Source organism: Canis aureus, chromosome 24 (assembly GCF_053574225.1).
Source record: "Canis aureus isolate CA01 chromosome 24, VMU_Caureus_v.1.0, whole genome shotgun sequence".
In the NCBI taxonomy this organism is placed as follows: domain Eukaryota; kingdom Metazoa; phylum Chordata; class Mammalia; order Carnivora; family Canidae; genus Canis; species Canis aureus.
The window spans coordinates 36076615-36096285 of record NC_135634.1 but is presented as its reverse complement, the minus strand read 5'-3'; the positions used below and the strand labels follow the sequence as shown (position 1 = coordinate 36096285).

At 50.5% G+C, this 19671-nt stretch overlaps 1 protein-coding gene and 1 long non-coding RNA gene across 2 annotated transcripts; one reads left to right on the top strand and one right to left on the bottom strand.

The window, feature by feature from the left end:
• Positions 1-328: 328 nt before the first annotated feature.
• On the bottom strand, positions 329-11891 carry PHYHIP (phytanoyl-CoA 2-hydroxylase interacting protein). The gene is made up of 5 exons (XM_077868911.1): positions 11304-11891; positions 7529-7722; positions 6129-6303; positions 4106-4223; positions 329-2426 (listed from the first exon to the last, which is right to left on the bottom strand). Exons 2-5 carry the CDS (start codon positions 7691-7693, stop codon positions 1892-1894), a joined length of 993 nt encoding a protein of 330 aa, XP_077725037.1. The 5' UTR covers positions 7694-7722; positions 11304-11891; the 3' UTR covers positions 329-1891.
• On the top strand, positions 6712-11436 carry LOC144296060 (uncharacterized). Its single transcript, XR_013363183.1, has 3 exons — positions 6712-7878; positions 8382-8495; positions 8869-11436. It is a non-coding gene; the product is annotated as an uncharacterized LOC144296060 (long non-coding RNA).
• Positions 11892-19671: the final 7780 nt, after the last annotated feature.

Below are 19671 nucleotides of genomic sequence, written 5' to 3'. Positions count from 1 at the left end.
GCATCTGGGTCTGACACAGTGGCAGGCTGCTGCTTGGAAGGGCTCCAAACAGGGGACCTTGGTGAGGTCTCCATATTGCTACAGGTTCTCCAAGAGGACTCAGTTTCCCTTTCTGCCAAGTGCAGGGTAGTACCAAAAAGACCTCCAAAGTCCCTTCCAAGCTAGAGATATGGCTCTGCTTTCTGAGCCCTGCCACCCCAGCAAGATTTGGAACACCCTCAGAGACAGTTCCAGATGTCTTGTCCTGGGGAACAGCCCCTGTTGAGTTCCTCCATGACTGTACAACCTTCCTACCCCACCCCTCCCAGAGCTCAAGGAGAGTCAGGGCTCTCAGGCCATGGTGGTTTATTGATGCAAGTCGCAAGCACAACACAGGCGGGTGTGCCCCCAGCTCAGGGGAGACAGAGGGCCAGGGGAGAGCAGTGGGCCACCCCCCCCCCCACAGCAATGCTGTCAGCAGAAGGGGAAAAGGCCTAGGGGCCCGTGTCCTCTCCTCCATGCATCTCACAGGGCCCCCAGACCTGCTCCATGCCACAGAGACAGCTGACCACACCACTCCCTGTGGCTATACAAGAGGCGACCAGCTGTCCCACCTGCGCTCTTACTGAGATATGGCCTTGTTGGCCTTCTGGCCCCTTCTGTACTTCATTACGGAAATCTGGCTGTCACTCTACCTGATGTCACCTCCATGATCCCCCAAACAGCTATCGGCCTCCATCCACACCTCCACCAGACCCCGACCTGGTCCACTTATCTCAGGGGTCCACCCTTATTACCCTCATGACCCAGACCGAAGGAGGAAATAGGTGAAAACACTGGGAGGCCCAGGAAGACTTCACCAAGAACTCCCCAGGGAAGGGGCTCTCCGCCAAAAGCCTCGCGGTGGGGAGTGGACAGTGCCAGTGGGCAAGCGTGAGGTGTGGTGGCAGGGGAGCCACAGTCCAGATCACACGCGGGCACAGTGCAGTCACGGCACCGAGGCAGAGCGAGCAAAGCGCACAGTCAGGCAGGGTGCCAGGGCTCTTCTAGTTCAATGCTGGGTCCCCTCAGGGCTCGAGGAGGCCCACTTTTGGCGGACAGAGAAGGGGTACCTCTGGGTCTCAGGGGTCTCTCTCCCCCTCCTCGACCCCAGTGGCCGCCGTTGCAGACCTCAGTACTCTGAGCAAAGGAGAAGATTCGCTGGGATATTCATCATCTCCAGAGGAGAAAGGCAAAGTCCCAACAGCCCGGAGCCCCCAAAGCCTAAAGGAGAAAGACAGCCCCTTTCTAGAGGGCAGGTGGAGGGGGGGAGGGACAGCTCTCCCCATGCAGGAAGAGGGTGCTGGGGGTCAGGGAGCAGCTGGGGGGCAGAGCGGTGCAGGAGACTATGTATAGGGGGACAGGGCCAGGCCTGGAGTGGGAAGCCCCCAGGGCCAGCACACTGGGGTGGGGTGTTCTGTGAGTGGCCCTGAGTGGGGTGGGCGGGGCTGCAGAGGAGCACCCCGCAGCTCTCTGCAGCACACCTGGGGGTGGGCAAGCCACACGTGGGCTTCGTCCAGTCAAGGCTGCTCAAGGAGAGCCCCCAGGCTGCAAGTCTCCGTGAGGTGGAGGCTGGGATGAAGCAAGAAACAGCAGGACAGGGAAACCAGGCATGGGGAAATCTCCAGAAATCTACCCTCCTTACACCAACCTGCGGAGGCTAAGAAGCCTTCCCAAGTCCACTGGGGGTGAATAGGCCACGCCTACCTAGGGAACACCCTCTGTTGACTCCAGAGCCAGGGGTGGGAAAGGGGGAGGTGGTGGCGTGGAGGGAGTGGGGGGCAAGGGAGAGAAAGCCAACTCCCTGAACCTATGCCACCCATCGCCACCCTTCCTGTCGTCTCTCCCTAGCCCCCCAGCTCCCGAGGAGTCCCTAGCGGCCCACACTGATGTTGCAGGTCTTGCAGCTGGGGTCTTTCTTGGCGTCAGCAGTGGATAGGCTCATAAGCTGGTGCCCGCTGATCTCCCCCAGGGTGCCCAGGGACAGGTCAACAGGCTCGGTATAGATGATCTCCAGGATGAGGTCCTGGGCATGGCGGAAGATCAGCTCCCCATCCTCCACGCTGCAGGTCAGGAACTTGTTGCAGGCAATGTCCAGGAGGGGCAGGCGGTCACGGCAGAAGCGGTCCCCCAGGGAGCCCTTGGGGGCCAGCACCAGGATGGCATAGTGGTAAGCTGTGTACATACAGTAGAAGTCCGCAAAGTAGAGGTTGGTGCTGGGGTTGAAAAGGCGCTGGGCGGGGATCTGGAAGCGCCAGCGGCCGTAGGGGGAGTCCTGAGGTGGCTGGCCTGTGTTGAACTCTGTGTTGCAGCTGAAGAAGACCCCGTGGAGCATGCCGCTGGTGGGGGAGCCGTGGCTGCCACTGTTGTCCTTCAGGTAGGGCTGTAGCATGTTCCCGCAGTGGGTCCTACCCACCCCCAGGGGATCATGCCAAAGGGAAGAGAAAATGCCTCTGGTTAGCTAGGCTAAGGCTTGGCTGCTGTGTGTGGTTGAGAAGGGAGCCAGTGCAGCTCCCAGCTCTCCCACCAGCTGCCGCCTCCACCAGTCGCAAATAGAACATTCCAGAATGTAAGAGCTGGGAGAGCCCTGGAGATGGGCCGATGCAGCCCACTCCTTCACAGAGGAGAGGTCTGAACCCACCATTCCCTACCTTAAAAAGCCCTTGATGGGGCTTTCATAAAAAGCAAGGCCATCAAGATTTGGTCTTCCTGACCCCACCTCCCACCACCCCCACACCCACAAGTAACATCCTCCAGTCACAAGTGAACCCCAATTTCCCTGCCTCTGTGCCTTTGCAGTGCTCTTCCTTCTGCCTGGACTGCCTTTCCCACCTCTCTTCACCTGGCCCGGCAAACTCCTAATCATCCTTCCATCCCCAGCACAGGTGTCCCCTCTTCTCTAAAATCTTCCAGGAGCATCAGGCACTTGTATTCAACAGAACTTTGCCTACTCTGTGAAGAAACTGAATTGTACTCAGCAATCACACATACTTATTACATTCCATCTGTCTGGACTGTCCCCTGATAGACCCTGAAGTTTTCAAGACGGGGGGACTCCGCCTTTATTCATCTTTATATCGTGGCACGTATGGGCTCTTTCTGTCTCTTGCTTGCTTGCCGACAGAGTAGCTTAAACTGGGCCAGTGTGCTCACCACTCACCTCACTGCCTCTCTTTAGTACAAAAATCAAAGACCCCACTAGATTCCTGCTGCCCTGGTGTAGGGCCAGAGTACCACCCACCCCAGCTGAATGTAATGACAAAGACAGTAAGACCACTAGGTTGCCTTAGCCCACCCTTAGAAGGACATGGACTTGGGGCGGTGTCAGCAGGCCTGGGGAGGATGGGCAACCCCAGACCCAGGTTCACCCTTGACATGTCCTGGGTGTCCCAGGAGATTGGTGATTTACTGGCTCTCTGCACCTCAGCTCCCCATCTGTAGGCTGAGTGGGTTGAATCAGATCATCAACTGGATGAAATATTTCTGGACCACAGGGCTCCTCTCTTTCTTCCCCAAAGGAAATTATACATAGGCAGTGAAGTTGAAGCTGCTCCAGTAGAATGATAGGTATGGGGTTCACCAAGCCTCACCCTAATTTTCTCGACAGCTCCTCTATACCCCCCTAAAATGCTGAGACACCTCCCTGGAGGCTCCAGGCTCTGCAGCACAGTTCAAAAACTATAGCTCTTCATGCACAGAAGCCTCTCATCCTGTGCTCCCCTCAACACCTCCCCCTAGGACCCAGGGCCTGAATTTTAGAGATGGCTGGCCCTTGGCATTAAAACCCTGTGAAAGGAACTATCCCAAAGGAGGAGCAAACCTGAGATCTTATTCATCCAGGCCCATCAGCATGATTTCCCCCAGGCAGCCCCATCCCTAGAGCCCTCTCCTTCCCTGGAGCCCAATCCCAAGCAGCCAGCCATCTCGCCAAAGCCAGCACCCCCAGAGCCAGTCCATGATTAGAGGCTATAGGAACTCTGTGGGAGGATCTGGCAACAACAAGGTAGGCATGACAGCAGACAGCCAGGGCCAAACAGGCAAAGCAGAGCCCGGGAGGAAGGTGGCCCCGGCTGGGGCCATGCTGTACCTGGCGTGCTGGAAGTACTCCTTGTGGTGGTTGCGGTAGAAGACAGAGAAGCGGAGCATGCGGCCTGCAATCTGCTCAGCCTTCTCCTGCAGCTGGGCCAGGTGCTCCTTGGCATAATCTGCAAGAGTCCAGGCTGGTAAGCCCAGGGCCAGGCTGGACATCACAGCCTCATCCACCCACCATTCATCCACTGCACACCCAGCATGCCAGCCCACCTCTGTCCTCAGAGCAAAAGGGGACATCAAACAGTCACAGCAATTTGGACCACATAGGAACAGGCCAGGTGGCCCAGCTGGATGCTGTTTGTCCTTATCACCTCTACACTCTCACTGCCAGAAGCTCAGGCTCTCTGAGTCAGAAAGGGGCAGAGGCTGCCCAGTTAGACAGTCGTACCGGGGGCCCCAGAAGCCATAATTGCTGGCCATCCTCATGTGAAGAGGATCAGCAGGCAAAAGAAAGACTGAGAGAAGAGAATTTGAGGTCCCCTAAGGAGATTTAGGATTTTGGGCAAATGCCACAGGTAGGAGGCTGTCCATAACACCCACATGGAAGCCAGTTGTAATTATGGGGTGGGGGGAGGCTCATGAGAAGCCTGGCAAACACTGATGTGCCTGGTTAGCCAGAGTGGGGTCTGGGGCGGTGACTGCTTCGGCACCCCGGAAAAAGCAGGGAAGGCTGGAGACAAGACGGTAAAACTGGACACCTCCCAGGGCCAGGGCCAGAGTCTGGGGCCCTGGGGCCCAGGCAGGGCTGCTGCCAGCCAAGACAGAGATTTTGTACAAGTTAGAAAAAGGTGCCCTTTCCTCCTTGCTGATGCAGCCCTGGCCAGGGTGTTGGGTTTGGCAAGAGTAGTGGTGGGGACTGGACCGCAGCCATCCCCAGCTCCCCAGTTTAAGTTAAACTCCCACTACGTGTGGAGTTCTGGGGTAAACTAAGAGGCTTTCCCCACAAGGAGTGGGAGCGCCACCAGAGTGGGGTTTTGCAGCCGAGCTAAGAAAAAGCACCGCTCAAAAGAGAATGGTAACTCAAGGAGACTTAGGGCATGGGCCTTGGCAGAAGATGGAGCCAGCAGCCTCAGAGGCCCGGGGCTGAGAATGTTCCCTACCCCTTCCTTGTGACAGAGAGAGATCTGGAGCACTTCTCACTATGGACACCAGAAGAGTGGAATATTTGTAGGGCAGATCCTGGGTCGTCCATGACCAGGTTCACATTAAGCACAGTGTTTGTTCATGCCACAATTTGCCAACTAAATTCTAAGAGGGTTTGCAGGACCCCTGAGTAGGGGTCACGTTCCCAGGCTAAGTGGAGGCTCAAGTAAGCAAATGGGATTATTACTATTACCTACTGAGCATCCATCTACTGATGATGGATAAACAAAGTGTGGGGTCTATACATACAATGGGATGTTATTCAGCCTTAACAGAAGGACATTGTGACACATGCTCAACATGGATGATCCTTGAGGATATGATGCTAAGTGAAATAATGGAGCTAATGCTCCAGTCACAGGACAAATGCTGCATGATTCTCCTCACATGAGATACGGAGAGTAGTCAAAGTTACAGAGATAGAAAATGAAATGGGGGTTGCCAAAAGCTGAAGGGAGGAGGGAAGGGGAGCTGTGGTGCAGTGGGGATAGACCTTCAGTCTGGGAAGATGAAAAATTCCTGCAGATCATTTGCACACTAATGTGAACATACTTAATACTACTTAACCTTTCACTGGTTAAAATGGGAAATTTTGTGTTTGTATTTTACTACAATTCAAGAAAGTATGCTTGCCTCAAGCCAGAAAAGTAACTCCATCACTGTATGGAAGTGGTATTGCCCACATGATTAGTAGTGCTGACGTGTCAGACTGCGGGCTTGGTGGGGGCCCGTTTGGGTCTCGTCCACCTGTGCCTCCCTGTGTCTCCCTGGGACAGCAGGTGTTCAGAAGTGTCTGCTGGGTTAAGACGAAGCCCCCTCCCGACCGACCGTAACTCAAGCAGATGTGGGAAAGCAGCGGGACAGCAGGGTCTCACCCCCGGTGCAGAACTCGACCGTCTCGCTCCAGCCGGACACCAGGTACTCCCCGTCACTCTGCTTCACGGCGGTCTGCACGGCCACGCTGTACTCTGTGCGGGGGCTCAGGAACCAGTGGCCTCTCACTGTCATGGGCAGTGGCACGGCCTTGGCCACAAGCTTGGTAGGGACATCCTGAGAAACGGGATGCAGAGAGCCAAGAGTCAAACTGGGGGGTCGCGCCCAACCTTGGCATTCCACCAGGCCACACACTCCCCAGATGGCCCCTATGCCGCCTGAGGAGGGCCAAGATCTCCAAGATTCAATGGCTCAGTGCCCTGGCCACCATTTTCCTGTGGAAGCAAGCAGTGGCCATTGGGAAGGCCGCTCGGATGCCCCCCAGCCTCCACCCCTCCGTAACGCCCCCTGATGCCCGTTCTCTTGGGAACTAAGGAGAAAGGCCACGGGGGCGGAGGCCGAAAAGTTGAGGGCGGCGAGACCTCCGTTTTTCGAGGGAGACTTCGAGAGCTCTGCACACTGCAGTGCCGTCTCCACGGCAACGGCAAATGCTGAGAGCCAGGGAGGAAGGGAAAATATGCCTTATTCTTGGGGGGGGAGGGTTAAGGGGGTGGTGTTGAACATTCACGTCACCGTGGCAACTGGCCTGCCAAAAGACACCCAGATCGGGAGAGCCAGTTCCAAAGAGAGAGGGTGAGTAACCCACATGATGCAGTCGTCGTGGGAACCAGCTCCTTCCCACCTCACTCTTCCCCCTTCCTCTCTGCCAGCTTGAGAAGATGGGAGCCTTCTTCCCACCCACCCCCACACCGGCTTTAACCCAGGGAAAGGACACCCCAGCCAGCAGAGGACTCTCCCATGTCGCTCTCGTCAACCTAGCCACCAAGAGGCCAGAGGGCCAGGGGCAGAAAGGATTACAGGGGCCCAACAGGGGTCACTCAGGACGGAGCAAAGGGTCCCAGCCCTGCCCAGAGCCCGTGTTGCCCACATGGTCAACAACAAAGCGGCTTCCTGAGTTGGGGGCTTTGTCGTAGCCTTTTTCACGCCAGCCCCAGGTGTGATGTCTGTGGCCCCCCTCGGGTTTTCCCGCTCGGTCTAAAGCCCCAGTCATGCTGCCGATAATGGTGTTCACGGTGACTGGGCCCCAAGCCAGACACTACGCAAACATTACCTCACTGAAGCCTCTCACAAGCTGCGGGGGCTGGCATTATTCTTCCCTTTTTATCAGTGAAGGGACTTGGGCTCAGAGAGCCTCAGTAACCTTCCTAAGATTACACAGTGAGGACCGCCTGGGTTTGGACCAGACCTGTCTGACTCCTGACTATCGCCCATAAGCATTCCATTACCCTGCTTCCTTCAAGGAGGTGATGAGCCAGATGCCCCCTGCACCCCCTCCACTCACCCGGTGCTTGAACTTGTTGGAGTTCTTGTTCTCCTTCTTGTTCAGGTCAATGAAGTAATGGGTGACCCTCTCCAGGTCACTGTTCTCCATGGACCAGGAGATGCGGAAGGAGTCACAGGTGATGTTGTTGACCTCGATGCTGTGGGGTGTGGACAGCAGCTCCATGCTCCCCTCTGGCTTGGCTCCTGTGGGGACTGAGGGGAGAGGAAGCATTAGCCCCTTCCTCCCCACCAGAGTTTTCTGGAATGTCTTGCTCCCAACATCCCTTGCAAACTGGAACCTTGGGAAGCCACTGATTGCACCTGCCTCATGCCATCTGACGGGGAGATTGCACGCAAAGATGGAGAGAGGTAGGATGGAAGGTGGGATGGGGTGTCCCCCACCCCTGGGGCAGGGCTCTTGGCCCTCCTCAGAGGGGTCTGCCGAGCAGACGGCACCTGACAGGTGGTTGAGGCAGTGGGAATGCTGCAAACGCCGGGCAGGACAGATTCGCAGCAGATGGAGCCGAGGAGGGGGGCCCTCAGCCAGCAGGCGTGAAAAGAGAAAGGGGTGGGGGTGGAGAGAACCGTATGAGGCGGTGTAAGAGAGGCAGGAAGCACCCACTGAGGAGACCTGTGTGAGGGTTGAGGTGGGCAGAGGGCCCTGGCCACCAAGAGGCCAAGGGTGCCAGGTTGTTCAGGTTCAGGCTTCCCTCCTAGCCTAGGGGTGGCTAGGGGAGGGTCACCAAGCCTCAGGGCTGGGAGTCCAAAGCACCACAGAGATGCAGGTGGATACACCAGTGGTGGGTGGGGGCAATGTGGGCCAGAGCTCTTCTTCCACCTGTGACTTTTCAACTATCACTCTTTCCTTTCAGCTGATCCTCTGTTGCTTGACACGTTTGCATAATTCCTTTTACCTTTGGCATCTAGGACAGGCCAATATGTGGTGATGATTGCCTGAGCATCATCTCCTGCAACCCTCACAATAGGTAGGGACTAATATTATCCCCATTTTACAGATGAGGTCACTGAGGTTGGGGGGGTACTAAGATGCCAGAGGTCATGCAGCTAGACAGTGATTTGAACTCATATCTGACTCCAGAGCCCAAGCTCTTTATCATTAAGCAAAGGTTGTATCCCCTCATGTGAGTGTGTAAGTGTGTGTGTGTGTGTATGCATGTTGTGTGGGTGAAATGTGTGGCATCTGTATATGTGTAGGTGTATATGGTCTTATTGCCATTTATTTTTCTTTTTTCTTTTTTTAATTTTTCTTCCTTCTATCCTTCCCTTTCAAGTAACCACATTTTCTCTCACCTTCCTCTTCTCTTACCCCGTGGCTTCTACTCGAGGCTGTTCTTCCAGGTATGAAAGGACCACACCGCTGGCACTCACCTGTGCTTCAGCGAGGAAGAACAGATTCTGCCCTTGACTGTGGCCTGGATCACGAGCTCTGGGGAACAGGGTGGGGGAGGGACCAGGAGGGGCGGGGCTGTGTCTGGGACAAGAACATGAACGTGGGTTGGACTTGCTCCCGGGCATTTGCTTAATGCCCCGTGGAGCTCATGCTTTCCTAGTTCTTTCTCAAGCCCCGTCCCAGCACACCTCAGCTTTCTGGAATGTTGTTTCCTTTCCTCCTGCTTCAGCTTCTTCTCCTCTCTTTGCCCAGGCGATAAGGGTGAGGGTACCTTGTGCCTTCGAAAGCAGGTACTTCTATTTATAGCTTCCAGAAGATCCAACCCACACTTGCCTGTCAGTTAAGCCTGTTGTGAGCCTGGTACCTCTAAATTCATCCGTGGGCTGCCTGAGTGACAGGCACAGGGGGAAGGATATGGGTGACAGCCTTTACCTGTTCTGGGGTGTCCCCTGAGCCCTTGCTTCACCTTGGCTTCCTATCCTAAAGCATGAGCCTGCCTGTTGTGAAGTTCAGCCAAATGTCAGTGGCTTGTGCACAGAGAATCCTACAGTAAACAAGCATGGGGGTACTATCTGGTCCACCCCAAAATAAAGCAGAATAGGATGGGGAAACAACTGTATGATAATAAACCAGTTTACAATTCACGGGGACAGATGTGGAGACTTTGGGAGTTGCCATCCTCTGGGCTCCCAGTGAGGAGCTCCCCAGGGAGACACACGCATGCACCCACATGCACATACACACATGCACCGACATGACACACCAACATAGACACACTCCCACCCTAGAGAGAGCCTGAGTGATCACCTCCCACCCACACGGGATTCAGTCGATGCCTACCCCACAGCGGGGTAACTATTCCTGCCTCAGTATTCCTCTCCTTAGAGTCTCCCCCAGAGACAGGGGTAGCCATGTTTGGGGGGGGTCCAGGACCTGGTTCATCCTTTCCTTTCTACAGTTCTAGAAGAGCTGAGGTTACTCCCCGGTGCTCGCTTGGGAGAGTGGTCTTGAGTGACACTTTGGAGAACAGCAAAGCCAGAGTGGGCTGAGGGTGGGTGTGAGCCCCAGTTCTCTAAGGCCAGGTGAGTGGGGAAGGTGAGGGTGTGAGGGACAGGTTGAGACAGCACCTGAGAAACACCCACACTGCCAAGACAAGCATTTACACACCCACACTCAGGCAGGCACATGAGTGCACACGCATACACACATGCACCGAATGTGCCCACCCGCACCTGCCACGCAGGGCTGCACATACCTTCTCAGACATTCTCGGTCCCATGCACTCACCTACGCATTCTGGTACCTCTACCACCTTCCACGTTTTAAGAATGTCCCCCAGTTTTCCTTCTACAAGCTGTCACCTCCACATAGACCCACACATGTTAAAGTCCACAGGCTCACACACACATACACACACACACCTTCTCGCAAGCCATATTTGGGGAAAAAAGAAAGCCACAGGCACCAAGATGCACGTGTGCTATCTCCACAGATGGCGTACAACCCATACATCAGCTTGCACACACATGTACATTCACACACATGTCAACCTCTGCCCATATTCTGATATCCTCTCTCAGATCTTCTTCAAGATCAAAGACCCAGACTTTGAAAATGTGGTTTGTCCCTAGCCACACTCTGCCAGCCCTGATCCCTCACATGCCAACAGGTTTGCACACCTACATGGGTCTGCCCACACTTTCCACCTACCTCTCCATTTCTGCTCTGCAGTTGGCCCTCCCCACGTAGAAACCTTTGGTTACATGCACTCCCTCCCTCAACATGTACTCCCACACACATGACAAGTGATGTGTCCACCCCAGAAATATACTGCCTCGCACTGCCCCCACCCACATAAGCCAGAGGCTACTCAGATAAGTGATCCCCCCACACATGCACCTCACGTGTACAGGAAACATATGTCCCTAAACATGCCACACGGCAGTGGAAACCCACACAAGAGCATAAGTGCGTGCATACAGAACTATCTACGCAAGCAAACCTCCAGTCTCCTCGCAAGCGTGCATCCATGCCGTACACGCCGACACCCTTCGCCCACCCAGAAAAGCCACCCAAAAAAAGCCACCCGCGAGCCACGGGGAAATCTTCCCCCACCCCGCTGTCCCTGTGGGCATCACTGACTGCAGCAGAATGGTCACGGGGTGACTAACTGTGGTGCCCCAGGGACTGGATCCAGCTGTTAATCCCTCTGCCAAGGCCCTGGGGGGGGACAGGGGACAGGGAACAAGGTCGTTGGCCCTGGCAGTCCAGGTGGGCACCGCGGGCAGTGGCAGGCCCCTGGTGCCCCCAGCTCCTAGCCCCTTGCCACCTGAGTCCCTCTCAGTATTGACAGCAGGATGCTCTGGGGAGGAAGGGCACTCACCTGGCTCCACTGGGCTCTGCAGAGGACGACCTGGAAGGGAGGAAAGGGAGAGACCTCTGGGTGGATGTGCTCCCCCGGGGAGAGGGGCAGCGGCGACGCCTGGGTCACAGGCAGCGGCGCGCGCTCGCTCCTCTCGCTCCTGTCGAGGCCGCCAGAGAGGCTTCTTCCATGCCCCGCAGGCAGCTCCTGCCCGGCTCCGCAGCGCACCGCTGCTGCCCCCCTGCCCCCGGAGAGGCGATGTTCCCGGCCGTGCGCAAGGAGAGGCAAGAGCGAAATCAAAGCAGCGTGGAGGAGAGAGAGAGAGAGAGAGAGAGAGAGAGAGAGAGAGAGAGAGGCAGAGAAGACGAGGAAGAACGAGAGAGCCAGACCGAATCTGGCTCCACCAATGGGATCAGTGGCTGCCCAGCGTCAGGTGACAATAAGCAAGCTTGGTCCCTGCTCGCCCTGGCTGGTGGGAGGGGAAAGGGCAGAGGGTCTCCCAGGAAGCTCCGCTGATGTCCTCAGAGTCAGGGACGGTGGCTGCCACTTTTCCCCTGTTCTTCCAGGACAAGCTGCCCTCCAAAGAAGTCCCTCCAACACACCTCTATTTGGAAATCTCTCACTTGAATGCAGCCCCTAAACTTCAGGATGCTGGGAAAGGGGTGGGGCGGAGCCCAGAGGCTTGGGAGCCCCAAAACAAGGATCCTAATTGGGGGAAGGGAAAGGGTGCTGCAACAGGAAAAGGTCCAGTTGGGGGCATGAGGGGGTTCCATCTTCAGTCTGGATTCTCTCCTCGGGGACTTTGGCTGACCCATGACTCCATTTTCTTATCAACTCTATCAACTGATATTAGACCTGCAGCCCCAGGGATCCCCAATCATCTAGGGAGAGTCCTCTGGCTGCGCAGGTGTCCCCAGGAAAAGAGACGGGGGAGAGAGAGAGGTTGTAGGGCAGAGAAGGGTGTGTAGAGGCAAGAAAGTGGGGGTGGGAAAAACACACAGAGAGCTTGGAGTGTTCTCATCCCAACCAACCATCTGGGCTAGAGAGAGTACTATCTGCTCTTATTGACAAGTGGCTTTTCTACCACCAAATGAAAACGCCAGGGATGCCACTGTGAAGAGCACTCAAGGAAATTTGAATCAAACAACAGCAGTGACAAGGAGTGTGCACAGTGTGGGAAAAGCATGGGCTTTACAGCCAGGCAGATATGGTTAAAATTCTTGTTCTATCACTTTCTAGCTGAGTGATCTTGGACAAGTTACTCGACCTCTCAGAGCTTCGATTTCTTCATCTGCCAAATGAGATAAATACTGGATGAGAAATTATGTAAATCACTAAGGCTATGGGCTTGGTACACAAGAAGGACCCAGACACCCATCAGAACTGTTGTCATTGCCGTCATTATTGATAGAGTCTGCCTGCAAGGATTCCACAGTTTTTTGGTTTTTTTAGGGGAGAGGAAGGTGCATGTAGAGAACAAGAAATAATTAAATGGCAGGGTGCCCATAAAGATTTGGAGAAGGAAGTGTCAGAACTAGCTTGAATATAGACAGAGCACAGCCAAGAGGGGACCGTGGAAGGAGCCCGGTGTGGGGTGGGGTGGGGAGGACTTGGTGCAGGGGCAGCGGACAGATCACACAGGTCCTGGCTGATGGCCTCAGAGTACCATAGAAGGCATGAGCTGAGTGCAAGGGACACTCACCAAGAGGACTCGGGGGCTGCAGACATCAGCAGGTGGCAAAAGGTAGAGGAGGTGACAGTGGACAGAACGTAAATATTTTACAGAAAGCAAGGACAAGCAGAAGCCAATCCTTCCCAAATGGGTGTGGAGAACCTGAGCAAGTTGGGTCAGATCCTGAACCATGGAATGCAGTGTGGTGCGTTACACTGAGACAGGATTAAGCACTCCCTGGGCCAAACATAAGCAGATCCCGCCTCTCGCACACCTACACTAAAATGTTGCAATTCTGAAAGGATGCAAAACGTAATCTCACGGTTATGGCCAGCACCAGCCATCTGGACCCAAACCTGACCCTACAACTAACCCAAGGGGTGGTGAGAAAAAGTCAGGTTCTCTGCAACTCGGTTTCCCTCTTAAAAGGAAGACGTGTTCTAGCACACCTCTGCCTCCCACCTTCCCAGGATGGCATGCGGAGTCCACATGAGATCATGTGTCCCAAGGGTGAACAGCAGCTATCTGAATGTGCTTTTGTGGAGATGTGTGATAGCCTCAGGTAAAGGCACAGACTGCGGCCGGGCTTCTGCTGCTTCCTGCCTCTGAGGACTTCTCTTCAGATCACATGAGAAAACACATGGTAAGACGAAAGCTTAACAAGCCAAATAGAACTAACTCTGTATGAAACCAGACAACCGCCAAGATGCCCTTCTGCTGCATTTTTATTTTTAATAGCTTTTTGTTATACAAGGAATACATGATCACTATAAAAGAATGAGAAAATTTAACTCTAACACTGAAGAGAGAATTAAAATCATTCATTTCCCCCACCATTCAGAAATAGGCACATGATATATATATATATATATATTTTTTTTTTTTTTATTAACAAAAATAGAAAGTGTAGGCAGCCCGGGTGGCTTAGCGGTTTAGTGCCGCCTTCAGCCCAGGGCGTGATCCTGGAGACCCGGGATCGAGTTCCGCGTCGGGCTCCCTGCATGGAGCCTGCTTCTTCCTCTGCCTGTGTCTCTGCCTCTCTCTCTGTGTCTCTCATGAATAAATAAATAAATATCTTTAAAAAAAAAACTAAAGTGTAAATATGGTCATATAACCTGTTATTTTTTTTCACTTACCAATACCTTTTCTGTTCATTACATAGTCTCTCTGCAGTATTGTTTTAAATTGCTGTGTATGTTCTATTGTCAGGTAACATACCAATCCCCTACTCTACTATGGTTATTTTACTTTTTCTCCATTCTAAATAACACTAAAATGGACATTCTTACAGCAAAACTTTTCCCACATCTTAATTATATATCTCCAATAAAATATTCAAGGGTATGGACCTTATTTGGATACTGACTTAAACTGTTAAAAAAAAAAAAACTAAAAAAAAAAAAAAAACTATGTGACAGTTGGGCAATTTGAATACTAAGGGGGTATTTGATAATATTTAGGGATGATACTCTGATAATTATATTTTATAATTATTTCTTAAAAGAATATCCTTCAGAGATACATACTATGATATTTATGGATGAATGACATGATAGCTGTGACCTATTTAAAAATAATCTGGGGGCAGCCTGGGTGGCTCAGCGGTTTAGCCCTGCCTTCAGCCCAGGGTGTGATCCTGGAGACCCGGGATCGAGTCCCATGTTGGGCTCCCTGCATGGAGCCTGCTTCTCCCTCTGCCTGTGTCTCTGCCTCTCTCTCTCCCTCTCTCCCTTCCTCTCTCTTTCTCTCTCTCTAATGAATAAATAAATAAAATCTTTTTTAAAAACCCCCCAAAAAAATAATCTGAGGCAGAATGGGATGGACAGGTGAAACAAGATTGGCTTGGGTAGATAATTGTTGAAGCTGGGTACCTGGAGGTCCAATAAGCTATTCTCTCCACTTTTGTATATGCTTGGAAGTTTCCATATTTGATATTATATCTAGTGTATGATTGCAAGAATACCGAAAGCTATTTTATTACTTATTCACTTATTACTAAGCACCACTCTAGATGTGAGATTCTTGCCATAATCTTTTTTTTTTAATATTTTGTTTATTTATTCATGAGAAAGGCAGAGACATAGGCAAAGGAAGAAGCAAGCTCCTTACAGAGTGCCTGATGTGGGACTCGATCCCAGGACCCCGGGATCATGCCCTGAGCTGAAGGTAGATGCTCAACCACTGAGCTACCCAGGTATTCCTCTCACCACAATACTGAGAGGTGGATCCATCAACCTCATCTTAAAAGGGCTGCTGGTGAGGGATCCCTGGGTGGCTCAGCGGTTTAGTGCTTGCCTTTGGCCCAGGGCGTGATCCTGGAGACCCGGGATCGAGTCCCTCGTCAGGCTCCCTGCATGGAGCCTGCTTCTCCCTCTGCCTGTGTCTCTGCGCCCCCTCCCCTCTGTGTTTCTCATGAATAAATAAATAAAATCTTAAAAACAAAAAAAAAAAAGGGCTACTGGTGGGAAATGAGACTCAGTCTATAAAAAGTAAAACTAGATTCAAATTCAGGTCTGAGTGCAAGGGCTGGGTTCTTCATGGTAGAAGGACACAGAATGGATATAGAATGAGGCAATAGAGGTTGTAAGTGAAAAAGATCTACAGTCTTAATATTGTTTGTGAATTTTGTAGACTCAAAATGTTTACATATATTTCTTCATGGTGGAGCTAAGTGTGGGGATCTCAAGGGCTAACGAATACAGACACATCCAGAAAGCTCATAAAAACCACTTTATTTGTTTACATGTGTTAGCAATGACAGGAGTGGCTAGTGACTGTGTATAAGAACTGTATGGATTTCTCAGCATTTATTTACTTTATTGTTTGGAAATTACTTTTGGACCTCTTAAAAACCCTCACCACTTTGAACTTTTCGAGGTTTTTTTAGCTGTTTTTTACTTAACTATTTAACAATTTTAAGACTGGCAAAATGCTGAATTATACTTAAGCACACTGAAAAGCAAGAGAAGAGACACTAATGAAATGTTGAAGGAGCAAAAAGAAACTTCATGGGGCAAAGACCAAGAACAATGAAGAAAGAATCACCAGTTCAATGAGAGGTAGAAGGACTAATAGGATGAGTCCATGGTACTGAGTAGTCACCGAGCTATACCAAAAGGGGAAAAGTATAATATAGAAGCTATGGAATACCACTGGGCACTTCCTGGCAAGATGTCGAGGACAAGACTTAGACTTACACTGACTGCTGCCGTGCTGCAAAGCCTTCCCTCCAGTCACTCAGTATTTGTTCAGTTACTCCTTTAAGTAACTTGGATATAGAGAACCTATAGAGAAGACATATGGATGTGCAATGCTAGGATGGCTTTTACATCAGTGGTGCTAAAGTTAAATCACTGGCACAATCCACCTAGAAACAATCCATCCTTTTATTTCTCTAGTGCATATCCGGATTTGCTACTTGGTCTCGACACAAACTGGAATTCATTCGTTCATTCAACAAAAATTTATTGGGTGCTGACTCTGTCAGGCACTATTTCAGGCAGTGAGAATATGGTAGTGGAGGAGGAAGAAAATAAGTCCCTGCTCTTATGGTGCTTACTTTCTGGTGGGGAGGAAGACAGAGAGACAAACCAACTTTATAGTCTATTAAGTGATAGTGCTGTGGAGAAAATTAAGTCGGTAAATAGGGATGGGGAATGTCATGAGGAGGTTACAATTTTTAATGATGCCATCAGAGAAAGCCTCCTTGAAAAAGTGACTTGGGGAGAGGGCACCTGAGTGGCTCAGTGATTGAGCATCTGCCTTTGGCTCAGGTCATGATCCCGGGGTCCTGGGATCAAGTCCTGCATCAGGCTCCCTGCAGGGAGCCTGCTTCCCCCTCTGCCTATGTCTCTGCCTCTCTCTCTAAAAAAAGTGACTTTGGGATAGAAAACAACCTGACTGAAGAGAGGAGAGGAGTCATGCAGAATAACATGGGGGAAGGACATTCCAGGCAATAGATGTAGAGGCCCTGACAAGGGAGCATGCCGCATTGTTCTAGATACAGCAAGGAGAGCAGTGCAGCTAGAGCTGAGTGAGTGAGGGGTGTGTGGTAGGAGTTAAGGACAGAGAGATAGTAGGTGGAGGGACAGATTATGTAGGGCTGTGTAGACCAGCCTAAATTTTTTGGGTTTTACTCTTAAATGGGAAGCCTCTGGGAAGGTGAGAGCAGATACGTGACCTGATGTGAAATATGTTAATTATGCTATGTTGCAAACAAACTGACAGGACCCACGTGGAAGCAGGGAGACCAGTCAGGAGGTTATTAAAATAATCACAGCAAAAAAAAAAAAAAAAAATGATGGTGGTCAGGTTCAGGGTGGCATGTCAGTGAATGTAGTGAGAAGTGGTAAGATTCTGGATATACCTGGAAAAGCTGATGTACTGGATGAAAAATATGACAGAAAGGGAGACTGGGTGGCTTAAGAGGTTGAGCATCTGCCTTTGGCTAAGGTCGTGATCCTGGAATCCTGGGATGGAGTCCCACATAGGGCTCCCTGTAGGGGGCCTGTTTCCCCCTCTGCCTGTCTCTGCCTTTCTCTGTGTGTCTCTCATGAATAAATAAATAAAATCTTTAAAAAAAAAAAAGAAAAGAAAAATGACAGGAGAGAAAGACAGGAGGAAAGAATAACTGCAAAATTTTGAGTTGAATGGCTAGAGGGATGGGGTTGCCACATCCTGAGATGGGGAACATTTCAAAGTAGGTTGAAGAGCGAGATCATAAGTTTGGATGTGGACATAGGTTTGAGATGCCTTGTGGATATCCAAGTGGAAGTGTGGGATAGGCAGAGATATACATCTGGCATTCAGAGAGGTCCATATTGAGATAAGCACGGAGGAGTCATCAGCATTCAGCACAGGGTTTGAAACTGAGAAACTGAACCATTGCCAAAGAAGTAAGTATAGAGAAAAAGGGAAGAGTTCTGGCGACTGAATCCTAGGGCTCTCCAATGTTTAGAGGTCAAGGAGATGAGGAGGAACCAGCAAATAATGATCTGCAAAATGATGCAAACAAAAAGGAGAAATTGCTCATAGAGAACATGTAATGGCTGGACCTTGGATAGCATTATCATACCACACATTCCTTTTATTCTACTGATGCATATTCAAAACAGTTCCTTATTCATTTGGTATTCCCAATGCCCAACAAGAGTTCACAGAAACAGTCTTTTGACAGAATCTGTTTACACCTTCCAAATTCTGCATTTAAACCAAAAAAACTATATTTGCTCTTATGAGTTTGACGAATAATTTCATGAAGTCATCAGACAACAATGAGATTATCACCTTTATCATGAAATGCGTAGAAATAAAATGTTATTACTAACAATTAAGATCTGTTAGAATAACAGATGCAATGATATGGGGTTCAGCTGGTAAGGATTTACTAGTTTCTTTTGAGGCTAGATAAAAGAATGTACACCCTTCAGAAGAAAACAGAGAGGGAAGTGTTAGAGCAAAGAAAGAAAGAAAGAAAATGGCATGGAGGGTATCTGGGTGGTTCAGTTGGTTAAGCCTCCAACTCTTGATTTTGGCTCAGGTCATGATCTCAAGGTCATGAGATCAAGCCCTGTGCCAAGCCTGCAGCTCTTCCCTTAGCAGAGAGTCTGCTGGAGATTCTCTCTCTCTATCCCCCACCTCCCATCCCCGCCACCTCCCTGCAGGTGTGCACTCTCTCTCTCAAAAAAAAAAAAAAAAAGAAGGGAAAATAAAGGAGAATGGTGCCAAAAGCATATTAGCCTAATTAGAGGGAACATGGAGAATATTCTTAATGGGAAATTATAGTAATTGTGGTTAGGAAGCAAGCCCCAAAATATTAAAGATAGAAGTCTTGATTTAAGTCTGCTCTCTTCTTGTTCTGTTGGGGTGAAAAATTTTGCAGAAATCCATTCAGCATTGCAGGAAGGAAACTGGGTTCCTGGTTAACGGGAAACTGGTTAAAGAAATTATGGTGCAAGACAACAATGTGGAGTACTATTTAGCCACTAAAAACTAATTTAGAAGAATATTCGATAACTCAAAAAATGTTTATAGTATATTGTTAAGAGAAAAAAGCAGATCATAGAGCCATATGTAAAACACCTCAGTTTTTTAAAAGGCACATGCATAGAAAAACAACTTCAAGTGTGAAATGGATGACTTTCATTTTCTTCTGGGTGCTTGTTAAAATTTTCCAAATTTTCTACAATGAATAAGCATCTTTGTCAAAAAAAAAAAAAAAAAAAAAAAACAGGGACGCCTGGGTGGTTCAGTGGTTGAGTGTCTTCCTTTGGCTCAGGGTATAATCCCGGGGTCCTGGGATCGGGTCCCGCATCAGGATCCCCATAGGGAGTCTGCTCCTCTCTCTGCCTGTGTCTCTGCCTCTCTCTGTGTGTCTCTCATGAATAAATGGATAAAATCTTCAAAACAAAACAAAACAAAACAAAAACCTAGGAGATACTTAAAAGGTCTGTGACCTCAAAGCCCAGAGAAATCAAAGCAATTTCATCTAGTGCTCCAGTCAGAAGGTCAGTTCCGTAGGGGACAGGAAGAATTTTCCTTTGGTTAGGTTTGGTTACCATAAAACCAATACAGAGGAAAGAAATTGGAAAAAGTCTGGTTATAAACCAATACAAAAAAATATTAACTTAATACGTATGTATTATGAAATTGGCAAAAATGTTCAAAAATTTAAAAGCCCATACTCAAAAGGATGTGGCAAAATTTTACATATTTTAT

Coding starts and splice junctions, on each gene's coding strand:
- PHYHIP (XM_077868911.1), bottom strand. CDS start 7,693: ATGGAGCTGCTGTCCACACCCCACAGCATCGAGGTCAACAACATCACC. Junction 6,304..7,528: donor CCAACAAGTTCAAGCACCGG/GTGAGTGGAGGG, acceptor CCCGTTTCTCAG/GATGTCCCTACCAAGCTTGT. Junction 2,427..4,105: donor GAGTACTTCCAGCACGCCAG/GTACAGCATGGC, acceptor GGGGGTGGGTAG/GACCCACTGCGGGAACATGC.